Consider the following 13,303-nt stretch of genomic DNA (forward strand, 5'->3'; position numbering starts at 1 on the left):
TATAGGGTATCAATTCTCAAGAACACCCGGCTCCAGCACACGTGTTTTTTCTTTGATACGCAAAGCTACACAGTCACACTCACTAGTCACTATCTTACCTTGCCATTATTTTAGACGGCAGTAGGCTATATTCAAAGTTAACATTAGTCTACCGAATGGAGTAGGCTATCAACAAAGTCGCCTGGGATACTCACGAGTGCATTGGTGTAGGCTTAATGGGACAGATAAATAGATGATTGACTTAATAAGTTGTCATTTATGGTTGGCAGTGTCAGTGAAAACATGGGGCTACGTGGATTGGAATGGGAAATTACTGTAGCTTCAGAATGGTAAACTGTCCAAATATGCATATATAAACTTTGGATGGATGTCACATTTCGCAATATTATGTTTAAATGATAAAACACCACCCACCCACGTCGGGCCGCACGTGCATCTTATGCAACTGCAACTTTTGTCTTGTTTTTAAATTTCACAAATGTATTATCTGAATTTGCACAAATTACGGCTACAGATATACAGTGCATGCATGGGCTACATTACACTATACCACGCCTCAGATCGTCACTGAGTTAAGAACATTGAATCAATAATAATGAATAAGCATAGACTAACATTAAATCCTTTATGATTCTTACACCTTAACTTTTCCCACACTTCTCCCCCATGCAGGACAATCAAACAATTATTGTTCAATGGAGAAAGCTGGAGAGGAAACCTCAGCATCATCATCATCCTCCACGGGCAGCTCAACTCTCTCCCTGCACAAATGGATCCGTTCTGAGAACTAAAAGCGACCCACGGCACCGAGGCATCCACTTCCACACCACTATGGTTAAAGCAGACCCAAACCAACTCCGCCGTCAAACCACTCACGTGTTTTGTTCTTTGGAAGACGTACAAAGTTGTAAATAAGCACATTTTGATAGATACGTATTTTGTATTATTATTGTTAATATTTATAGGGAGTTTTTAGGGTCTGGTAGCCTAATACCATCAGCTAGGTTACCTGCTACTCTACGTTCACTGGAGCGGAATTAAGCAATCCACCAGCATGTTGAAGTTACAATCCTTATGATCACCACACGCGGTCCATGCGCTTCACCTCACTTCTGAGTACCGTGGCCCCCTCCACCTCACCACCGCCCAACGCCGGGACCCCCCAGCTCCTTCCACTCCTCGTCCGCCGGCGGCCATGCTCCTTCAGGCCGTGCTGCTGCTGCTGCACTGCGTGGCCCGGCTCACGCTAGGCCAGTACGAGCTGTGCAAGTCCCTGGTGAGCACGGACGAGGGCTCGGTCTGGGAGCACTACGCCTGTCAGCCGAAAGCCGCGTCCATGAAAGACTACATGCGGATCAAAGTGGATCCGCCGGGGATCACCTGCGGAGACCCTCCCGAGAGGTTCTGCACGCTGGTGAGAGCTCTTTTACACACTCGATTTCACACTGCAGAACTGATTTTGAGAAAGTTCATTCATAGCATATATATGGTGTAGGGCCGGCCTATATGTTTTAATATTAGGCCTTGTGAGGCTATCAACTTTACTTTAACTATAATAAAGTGCCATTCATTGCATTATTCTTATTCTTATTATTCTTATTGTTGCTGTTGTTATTTTAATATCATCATCAAAAATCTGACATTTTCACATGACCTTAAATGTGACAGTAAGTGATGAACGATCCATATTAGGCTTTTATTATACAACATGATGAAGTTTATCATGTTGCCTATATGGATAAGAACAGCATTACCTCATAGAGGTGCTTACTGCTTAGTTTCATGGTCGCCAAACAGGGACCACCACACTGCATGGTGAAATGACTTGGCATGGCCGGACCCCCCCTGGGAGAGGTCCGGAGGTGTTGTTTACACTGGTATGGAATTGGCAGACTCTCATCATCCGGTTTGATTGGGTTTTCAAATTTCATCTGATAAAGGGCAAAATGGATAGAGGGCAAAAGGGTGGAGAACTGCACAGAAGTATCTGATCTTTATGCATGATTTAATGCATACGCCCATAGGCTATAGTTACCATTTTGGGTAATATAGGTTTAAGAAAGAGGGACTATAACATCACTGTAATTTAAAAAAGGTCTGCAATTAAAGATCTCTTAATGCTCCTTTTCCCAAAGTTTTTTTCTTTTTCTTTTGTTTTACTGGAGGGTGCTACAGTCTAGAAGAGTGGACTTGTTGTGAGTGACACAACCAGGCTTATAATGTTTGATAGTCTGTAGCTCTGGGTGTAGTTTGTATTCTTAATGGCTTGTTTATTTTATCCAAGTAATTAAAGTGTCTGGTAGATGTTGGAGCATGTCTGAAAATGCTGAGGTGCGTGAGGAAAGACTGTTAACAACGTGTCAGTATTTATTCGCAGTTATACTGCGTATGTTTATCTGTGAATAATATTTACAAACTCCCGTTTGTACGCACGTTTGTACACGTTTGTACGCACGCATGCGTGCACACACAGAGAGAGAGAGACCGTATATACACAGTCGTATACACGGAGAAGATGCCTCCCATCCTTCTTCTCATTGAGACTAATAAACGTGGCAGGAGTCATTTGACATCAGGAGGAGCGGATATTGTGCTCCTTGGATACCTAATGGTTAATGATTTGTTTAATGCAGAAGTAGCGGAAACCACTGACGTCTTGAGAAAGCCTCTCCAATGACTAATGACTCTTTGGAGGAGAGAAGGATGGATGGAGGGAGGCAAAGAGGGAGGCAAAGAGGGAGAAGTGAGGAGAGACACTTGCTGCCATAACATATTGACGTCTGGCCTCTAATGGCACTGGCCTGGAAAGTTCTACAACTATGTTTCTGAGCAAGCAATGATGAAATATTGATGGGGTCCTTAATGGGCTTCCTTGCAAGGGCTTTGCCAGCGACGCCATGTCCGTACAGGCTCCCAGAATGTTCTCCTATGGTGGAGAGAGAGAGAGAGAGAGAGAGAGAGAGAGAGAGAGAGAGAGAGAGAGAGAGAGAGGGAGAGAGGGTGGGTCAGGAAGCAACGGTGGTCTTAGCTTAGTCAGCACTTCCACACCGGGATCAGGATCATTACAGTATTTTTTTGTTCTGGTTCACTTCACGTGCACCCAAGGTTGTGTGGGGACTGAACCAGGAAACGTGTGGACCAGCTGGAACGGCTGGTGAGAGTGTTGTGAGACCGCAGGTCATTCACGTATCCAATAGACATTAATAGATTTGAGTCATGCTGCTTGCTGCTCGGGGAGATCACAGAATCAGAAAGTGTGGGTTCAATTGGGATTTCATATTTCACGAGTCAAGGACCGTGCACCATTGAGAACGGTTACGTTTCTCCCCTTTCATCCGTCAAGTATAAAATTAGTTGAATAGCTTTGTGAGTAGATAATTGCACAATTATATTACCTTCAGATTCTATAAAAGAACAAAACCTAACCCTTTATCTAATTTTATTCGGAGCTCCACAACAATCCTTAGTGCAATTATTATTACTATTCTTTCTTTCTTTTTATCAAATATTACAACAATGTTTTGTAGGGAGTCAAATCATTATAACAATTGTTTGGTGTAATATTAAATTCCCTTGTAAATACTGTAGGATTATACTTCACCATGGAGTGTTGTAGGGAATTTAGCCCACTGTATCTCTTCTTCCCTTTCTCTTCAATCTTGGACCCTCTCTAACCCAGTATCAGTTGAGGTTATTTGGTATACAATATACATATCATTTATTTTCTGAAAAGCAGCATTTATTTCCCCTCTCCTCCTCTCACCTGCCGGATTTGGCAGCTTTACAGAAAAGCCGGTTTCGTATCTAATTGGGCGTACATTTACATTCACTCATTCAGCAATCCCACAAGTCAAGGGAAAGTGCAGGGCACCGAAAAAAGACTGCATTACCCAATGCGCAGAGCTGCTCATCCTTAATAAGTCTTGAGACACACTGCGGAAGGTGCTGAATATCTTCCCCCTTCTCTCGCCCAATAACTGTTCTGCTACAGTATGTTCCTAAGAAAACGGTGGGCAGATTCGACATTTTGCCGTTTTTGATGTCGAAACACGGCTTTCCCTGCTTTGCGTTGGTTTAGCCCATTAAGGCCGGGAACGCATATGAATGTGTCGCTTTAGCTAACCACTTTAACCATCATCTTATACTTTAGCTGTTGAAAAATAGCAGATCTACAAGCTCATATAGCACGGCCGAGCTTGCTATTTTGGAAAAAGCGTGAAAATGCTAATCTTTGAATATACAGTATATTCTTTCACAGCGAACGTTGTAACTCAAATCTTTGCTTCTGGGAGGTTCCTGGAACAAAATAGTTTGACGTGGGGGACGCCAGCCAAATACATATGTGGGGCTCCTTGACATGAAATATAGTTTGAGAACCACTGATATAGAAACACGAGGTTTAGGCATTTTGTAGAACCTGTTCTTGGGTCTTAATGAGTTAGGTTGGTCCCTCTGTCCCCTCAGGGATCAATTTTGCACTCTCTATTTATCTCTCTTGTTCCTGGGGAATGCATGCAGCAGTCCTTCTCTTCAGCCAAACAGGCCAGCATGTTGGCTTATTTCAACATGACAGCACCCTACGCTCCACTTTGAGGACGACGCCATACTGTTGCTAGTTGCTCTGTATTAGGAGGAGCCTCAGTAGCTGGTTAGTGGCTTCTCTGAAGTGCAGCTACATGGTCCCAGCTATAGCTCTGGGGGAGATGGAGAAGGAGAGGGTGTGTGTGCGTGTGCGTGCGTGCGTGCGTGCGTGCGTGCGTGCGTGTTTGTTGCGGACAGGGGTGGCTAATGATGAGGGAGAGGTGAGGAGGATCCCAGCTTAGCTAAGCAGAAAGATGAAATCAGACCAGTGTTGCTTAGTAGTATATACACACGCACGCACGCACGCACGCACGCACGCACGCACGCACGCACACAGTCTTATACGAGAATGCCGCATTCAAAAAGACCTTGGTCTATTGTTGTTTGTGTCAGTTGTTTTTGGTTTTGAACCAAAACCTTCAATCACCAACTCCCTGGGGTCGAGGTTAAGGAGTAGTCCTGTGGATATTGGCTGCAGGCAGGTGTACACTGTACAGTACATGTGCAGAAATGCACCTTATGGAGAAAAGAAAAGCGACATTCACAGGGAAGAGTGCCATGTGTTAACAGTAACACACAGTACTGTATATGTGTACCAAAATGTATAAAGTATAAGACAAAATCACATCCTCCCGCTCCACAACAGATCTGCCCAGTTTAGACGGTAGAAATCAGCCAGCTCTAAAAATAGACATGAGAGAGGAGAGGGAAAGAGGAGAGGGAGAGAGGAGAGATAGAGACAGAGAGAGAGAGAGAGAGAGAGAGAGAGAGAGAGAGAGAGAGAGAGAGAGAGAGAGAGGGGAGCCGCGCAGCAGCGGAAGAGGAGCTTGCTGGAAGGAGAGAAAGATGGCAGCTGGTAGCTGTGAATCAGTGGATGAGTGCATGCTATCCCAGACTGGGCCTGTGTTCATGCTGCCTACTGACCTGCCTTGCCCTGCCCGGCCCTGCCAGGCTTGCCCAGCCTGCCCTCCCCCCAGTAGCGGGGCTATAGCCGAGGCCACGGACATCAAGGGCCATCCACGCCTCAGTGGTGGCCCATCCATGCACCTCCCTGGAGGTGAAAGCTAGCCAGGTATCCAGTATCCTAATAATAACACACCCTTGGAGGTGAATTTAGGCACAGCATGAGCATAGGGAAGGGAGCGCAGGGCATAATTAACGAAGAGAGTGCAGAGAAAATGTGAGCAAGAGAAAGAGCTACAGTGTACACAGAGTATAGCGAAAAAAAGCTCAGTGCTAATATATCCATTTGCAGGGACGTGCAGAGAGTGTTATAGTAGGCAGGGGCACTTTTGGACAAAAATAGTGAAAATAGCATGATCTACAAGCTCACAACCCGTCGTGCTGCAATGCATTGAGAGCTTGTTGATCAGCTATACTTTCGGGGCGCAACTGGAGATGCTGTGTGTACGACATGGATTTCGAAACAAATTAGTTCAACGCAAAATGCTGCATGCGTTCAAGTTCAGGAGATTTCGAAAAAAAGCAATTCTCCCGAATGCTGCCTTCATTCCGGTATGGCATGGAAAGGAGTGGCATTTGCATTTCTTTCACCATGTAGTAAAAGCTGCATTCGTGGTCTGGAGAGGGCAGTTGTTTTACAGACGGGTAAAAGGGCTGAAGGGCTGAAGCCCCCTTTGATGTCTATGTGTGCACGTGCACCTGCCCATTTGTAACTCTGAGAGTTAAATGAACACCCAGGATCTGACAGTGTGCGTCAGTGTGGGAACGACAGAGAAGGCGGGGGGGGGAAGCAATGATATCATAGCTTGGTTTCTTCGTGTGCAGGGAGCTTTAAGACGGGTTGGCATGAACAGTAGGACAGTTCTAAGTGAGACTTATCCATGGACCGAGGTGATACTAAGTAGGATTGGCCACAAGACTACATACTACAGCCTCAGGTGAACTCACGTGACAGCCAAGTCACCTCCCTGGATGACAGCTGTCACCTCTCAGGGCCTGGCATGCGTTGCACGGACAACATACAAACAAATACTACTATAGCGTCACAGCCAAATCAAACCCCAAACTGATTCATCGCTCGTCGATTCATATACAGTAGACCTGCGGCTTGGCACTTGGCTGAAACATTTCAAGACTCACTCGTCAGGGTCGGTAGGGTGTGCGTGCGTGTGTGTATGTGGGCCTCACCTGTCTCTCCTATGCACTTGCACCCACGCTTGACCGATGTTTTGGAGGAAGGGGCATAGTTACTATAGTATTGAACCCCGGTGGACCCCACTCAACAAAGTATACAGTACGATTTAAGTGGGCTGTGTGTGTGTGTGCGTGCGTGCGTGCGTGCATACTGTTTGCATGAGTGTACAGTTGTACACATACTGTACAGTACGAGATGTAGAACTATACTTCCACAATTATACGTCCATAATCATACGAGCATCTGTGGGAGACAGAGAGAGAGAGAGAGAGAGAGTGAGAGTGTGTCTGTGTGCATCAATTTGCCATTTTTCAGACCCCCGACATTCACAATACTATATGGTGTAATAGGGAAGCTGTTTGGTGTTTTCCTGCATTGTCATATAATAATAACATCAATGTATGTCGCTCCCTACAGTAGGGATACAGTATTTACAGTATAATGTGTCATGCCCTTACTGGTAATCTGAGCATCGACCAGATCCTTCTGTACTGTCCTGTAGCAGTATAGATATGCATTACATATACTGTACCAGATCCTTCTGTACTGTCCTGTAGCAGTATAGATATGCATTACATATACTGTACCAGATCCTTCTGTACTGTCCTGTAGCAGTATAGATATGCATTACATATATACTGTACCGGTGTTGATTTTGACAGCAACATTTAGATTTTAGTTTTAGTCGTCGTCTTTTGAATAGTTTCCATTTAGTTTTAGTCACCTAGAGTGTTTTAGTGTTAGTCGACCAAATATCATAAGATTTTAGTCGACTAAATCTACAGTTGATTTAGTCGACTAAAATGTATTTCGGCAGGCCTTGATGCCGTCGTAATGGCTGATTTTACACTTGCTGAAAATAGCCGATCTACAAGCTCACAACGCGTCGCAGCGCGACACGTTGTGAGCTTGTAGAACAGCTATTTTCAGCATGCAACCAAGTGTAGTCTAGTTTTTATTGTCAATATATATCTAGTGTTTTAGTCATCATAGCTTAGTTATCATTTAGTTTCCATTTAGTTTTCATCAGTGAAAAAAGGTAGTCGACAAACAATGACTAAAACTATATGGCAAAAAGCCATATAGTTTTAGTCGACAAAATCTACACTGTACTGTACACTAGCGTGCTTTTCAACAGACTTTTAGACATACTGGACAGAGGGAGGAACGCACTAGTATTGTAAAGGCGTGTGCGTGCGTGCGTGCGCGTGCATGTGCGTGTACACAGTACAGTATATGTACAAAGACTTGGACACATACATACAGTTCTATATATACTTCTAAAGCATTCTTAGGTCTGATGATGTGGAATAGTCAATTGATCGTCACTTCACAGTATACTGCCATGTGGTCAAACATATAAAAGGATGTTAAAAGGCTCATTTAGCAGGAGTTTTGTCCACTCTGCCGTTGCAGCATCATCCCATTTAGGACGGGATCGCCATCTGTGTCGCTTTAGCGTTTAATTTAGGCCTGACGTCGAAATAAAAAAAAAGTCTTCTGAAAGAATATATATTCAAAGATTTGTGCCGCATTTTCACGATTTTTCAAAAATAGCAGACCTACAAGCTCGTAGCGCGCCACTCGGCGGTGTAGATCTGCTATTTTTCAATAGCTAAAGTATAACATAATGCTTAGTTAAAACACCAAAAGGGGTTCACGTCCAGAATGGGTTAACCATTATTGTAAACTTTAGCTGTTGAAAAATAGCAGATCTACAAGATTCAAAATAATAATAATAATACTGACCCATCGATACTGTATATTGGCCGGCGTTATGTAATGGCGGAAGGATAAGTTATATATTTAACTATAAACTTTATTGTTAAATAAATGATGTGTAAAATTACGTCAGTGCACTGAACAGTGCTTCATTTGAAATGTATTAATTATAAATAAAATAATAAACAAAACGCAAATAGAAGAATTTCTAAATGACTATACAAGCATATTTCTATGCATTATGTTTTGTAAAGAGAAACACAACCGATATACACCGATATATCGTTGCTAGTCAAAATGTTACAGTATTATTATGTATAATGTCCCACAGAGTGTATATTAATAGACATCTCCAGTGTGATGGTAAAACTTCAACAAAAGATTAACGTTTTAAGTGAAAAAGCAATATCCCTTCCTTCCCCCCTCTGTCGCCTTTTTTTTTAACAGGAGGGTCATTTCATTTGATGCTTCTTCAAAGATAAATTGTGTTCTCCGATGGTGTGTGTATACTTTTATTCCCCTTGCTGGCAATACAGCCTCAAAACGTCTAGTTGAAGTGGAAAGAGAATGAACAGATTACAGAGGGTCAGCTGAGTGATGATTGTAGGACAATATTTAAGACGCGACCATAAAAGTTGGAAAGAGATCAAAAGAAAGTGAAAGGAACACAATATGCAGAATACGAGGAGATTTGCTGATAATTCATTCAGAACTTCAGCTCGCAAAGTGATACTGTGATGTCTGCAAACTGATTTCTGACCATTTGTCGGCCAGATTAAAGGCTTCACTCCGCTGGCTGTGTTTTGTCCAGATTTCGCCTATGAATTTTGCACAGATAACATGAAAATGTACCTCTCCATAACTTGAGCATGTAAGAAGGCTTTTGTCTTTGAGGATCTTTCTTTAAACAGTGTTTAAACTTTAAAGTTACATTGTCTTCACTCATGTCACAGAGAGAGGAAACAGGATCTCTCAGACACTGAGGAAGACCCTTTTAACACACTTAAGAAGAAACAAAATAGCTTGTAGATTGTGCTATTTTAGAAGAAACTAAATCTATTTTGGGGAATGTTCTCTGCATATAATGAAAACAACCGTAAAACTATAACAATCAAACAAACAAACAAGCTAAATGAAAGAACGCCATCGTCGCACATTGGCGGTGGCGTTTGTTGCAGCCATGGCGTGTGTTGTAGTGCCGCCATGACGGCGCCTGTCGTTGTGGAGACAAAGATCCCAGCGAGGATAATTGCTAGAGAGGGGCTTAGTGGTGTGGGCCACCTGCCGTAGCAGTTGGACAGGATCTGTTCAGCACGTGTGTGTGTTTGCGTGCGCATGTGCGAGTGCGTGCGTATGTGTGTGTGTGTCTGTACACTGACCTAAATATGTGAGACGGGGCATAGACGTGACAGAAGACAGAGTGCTGAGTACTGTACAGTTCAGGAGGAGGCGGGGTGGGGTTGTAAATAAATAGTATGATGCCGCAAGATAGCATACCCTACCATATTGTCTATCACTGAACTACTCATCCTGAGGCCTCAGAGAGGTCATAGTAGACTTAATGGTGAGAATCATGCTGCGTTTGTAGCCCCCAATCCAACGACGGAGGAATACTTGCACAGAGTGAAAGAAAACGTGCAAATTCCATAATACTTGGAAGATCCCACGCACGCACACGCACGCACGCACAATAGATACATACACACGGAATCACACACGCTCTATGGGAGCTATACTGTATCTAGGACAATGTGAATCATTTCCAATAGGATTTGTGGAGGCCGGAGGTCGGCCCTGCATGGAACAACGGTGTACTAATCCTGTCCCTTGTGTGTGTGTGTGTCTGTGTCTGTGTGTGTGTGTGTGTGTGTGTGCGCATGTGTGTGTGTGTGCGGAGTGAACGGGTGGCTGGCTGGGTCTCTGAGGTCAAAGGTCAGAGGTGCAGCTGCACTAATGGAGGAGACACCGAGTGAGCGGCAGGTCTTCTAATCTAGACCACTGGTTTCCCAAACAGTGGGTCGGGACCCATTTGTGGGTCGCGGGACGCATTGTTATGGGTCCACTCGGATTTTGTTTCACCACATTTGGTTTTTATAGTTAGGATGTTATTTCAAAACATTTTCCCAAAAAACATTCCCAAAAAGGCAAAACCTTTCATGAATTACAAACAAAATTCAATGATTTTTTTCTGGCGTAATTTCATGAAGAAATAAAAGAAAAATCGAAGAAAGTCCATAAATTAGAACAAATATTTGTGAAAATAGCCAATCGGCTTGTTCTAGACGAGCAGCTTCTGGACTAACTACTTAAACCCCATACGTTGTTGAGTGCCTCAGGGCTCTGTCCTTGGGACTTTTATGTTTTCCCGCTATATACGTTAAATAGCCGATCGATGGCGAACTGCTATTTTCCAGCTATACTGTTGCGTTTTTTAACTCCCCCCTGAGCAGATGAAACGATGCGGTCTACCATTCATTGTCAATGGAACTCCCCCTCCACCCCCACTTAGGAGTGGAGGGACTGACTTGTGCTTTGAACTGACCTGATCTTGAACTTGAACTCTCTGCACTTTATATTCATTATTTATTCACTATTCATTGCACTTCGTGTCCTGTTTTTGCACCTTTCCTAATGTTGTAACTGTACTCTGCTGTCCTGGCAATAAAGACTTCTGGTTCTGATTCCGAATGGAAGCCAGCGACGTGAAGCTATACGACGCAGCTACGCCGCGTGAAGCTGCCGCAAATTATGCTGTGATGCGTTTTTGCATCGTTTCATCTGCCCGTGTGAACGCACCATTAGTGTTTCCCAGAATACGGATGCTTGGGTTTAAGTGGTTAAAAGACTGTCAAAGTTAACGCGTTAATCGTGCGTTAAAACGCAAAGTCCTTTTAACGGCGTTAATTTAATTAACGCGCGATTAACGCACGGTGAAGTTTGACAGAGCGGTTGAGAGACGCATGCACGTGAATGCAGGCAGCCAGTGAGGCTACACCGGGCGATTTTGCGCGCCTATGTGCGCGCAGTGCGTATGCGTTTACGGCGCTTGTACAGTGCGTTTGGATAGGACCAATATATGTCAATGATACCAGCTACACCAGACGCACGGATACCGCAGACCACGGATACGCACGCTCTAAAAATAGGATCGGTTCTATTTTTTGTACGTGCGTATGCCCCCATGCGCACATATATTATATATCTTCCCAGAAGGTCCCGCACAAATCTGCCGTGCGCCACAGATCTGGTGTAGCCGGGGCATTTCGCACGCGTACTCTGTGCGCGCAGTGCGCTTACGTCAAACGCACACATGCCCGGTGTAGCTTGGCCGTCAGTCCGGACCGTCAGCCTGTGCGGGGTGCAGAGTGTACTAGTGTGGGCAGTTTAGCTGTGAGCAGTCGTCAGCTAGGCTGAATGCCTCCGTTGGGCTCGTTATTAATTAATTTGCTCCACAATGCGTGAGATCAGAAGCTCTTTGAAGTGGGCATTGGGCAAAAGCAAAACTCTGGCAGTTTTGGCTGACAAAAGTTTATGATTTTGTTTGATTTATTTATTTATTAGACCCCCATTAGCTTATGATTTTGTTTCCCTCTTCCATGGCATTTGCAATAAAGCAAGCATTCTCCCATGTTGATAAGAGTATTTAAAACATGAAAAGCAGTGGTTCTGAACCAGTGGTCCGGGGATCACCAGTGGTCCCTGAGGGGGTTCCAGGTGGCCCCCAGCTAAATGATGGAGAGTTGGTAACCAAATGAACCCTTATAAATCTTTAACTCTTGAGAGTGTAAAATGAAACCAAGTGGGTCCATTTGGTTCAATTTTACACTCAAGAGTTGAATAATTGTTAAACAGCTGCATTACTTAAGTTAATTTACAAGAAGTCTACACAATTAGAGACATGTTATTTTGATCAACATTGGCCTGTTATCTCTCCTAATGGTACCAACATCAATACAGTTCTTTAGTTTTGGTCTGGAAGGCTAAATGTCATCTAATGGTGGTCCGTGGCTCAAATGCAGAATAAATAATGGACCTTGATGTGAAAAATCTTGAAAACCACTGATTTAAGGTATATTTAGAACGGATAAAAAATATGCGATTAATTTGCGATTAATCTGCGATTAACTATGGGCAATCATGCGATTAATCACGATGAAATATTTTAATCGACTCTATAAATTCTACAAAATGTCTTCTAAATCATGACAGTTTTCAGAAAAAACAGTTTCTATGTCAGTGGTTCTCAAACTATTTCATGTCAAGGACAAGGACCCCAATAATTGTATGCAATTGGCCCGCTGACCCCCATTGTTCCAGGGACCACCCCCCAGAAGCAAAGATTTGAGTTAAAGCAAAAGCAAAATGTTTGAGCTTGAAGATCTGCTATGTTTGCAGTTCGTCATACAACAAATTATATATGGGCTTAAGTGGTTAACAAGCATTCTCTGCATCCGACTGTCTTGTCCACATGAGTCTCCGTTAGCATTTCCCAGTGGAAGTTGTTTACACAGTAAGTGTTGTATATTATCGCCATAAGTTGTTTGCTCTGACAGTGGAAGTCACATGGCAGAGATAATTGGCTTCTCAGACAGGGTGGTCACATCTGCCTGGTGGGGGGTGGAGTGGAGTGGGGTTGGGATAGGGTTATCAGTTGTTGTTTGCATGCAGTGTTGATTTTCACAGCAAATTTAGATTTTAGTTGTAGTCGTAGTCTCTTGAATAGTTTTTTAGTCACATTTTAGTCACCTGGAATTTTTTTGTGTCTAGTTTTAGTTGACTAAATCTACAGCTGATTTAGCCGACTAAAATGTATTTTGGCGGGCCTTGATGCGTTCGTAATGA

General features: G+C 43.6%; 1 protein-coding gene across 1 annotated transcript in view; it reads left to right on the forward strand.

The window, feature by feature from the left end:
* Positions 1-1,195: 1,195 nt before the first annotated feature.
* ntng2b (netrin g2b) overlaps positions 1,196-13,303 on the forward strand; it is a gene marked incomplete at both ends in the record, with an annotated part of 85,234 nt that continues 73,126 nt past the window's right edge. Inside the window, one exon of the mRNA XM_079523965.1 lies at positions 1,196-1,414. Coding sequence (XP_079380091.1) covers positions 1,196-1,414 — 219 coding nt within the window. The remainder of the gene's footprint in view (positions 1,415-13,303) is intronic.

The sequence above is a fragment of the Electrona antarctica genome (genome assembly GCF_951216825.1).
Source record: "Electrona antarctica genome assembly, chromosome: 16".
Lineage (NCBI taxonomy): Eukaryota > Metazoa > Chordata > Actinopteri > Myctophiformes > Myctophidae > Electrona > Electrona antarctica.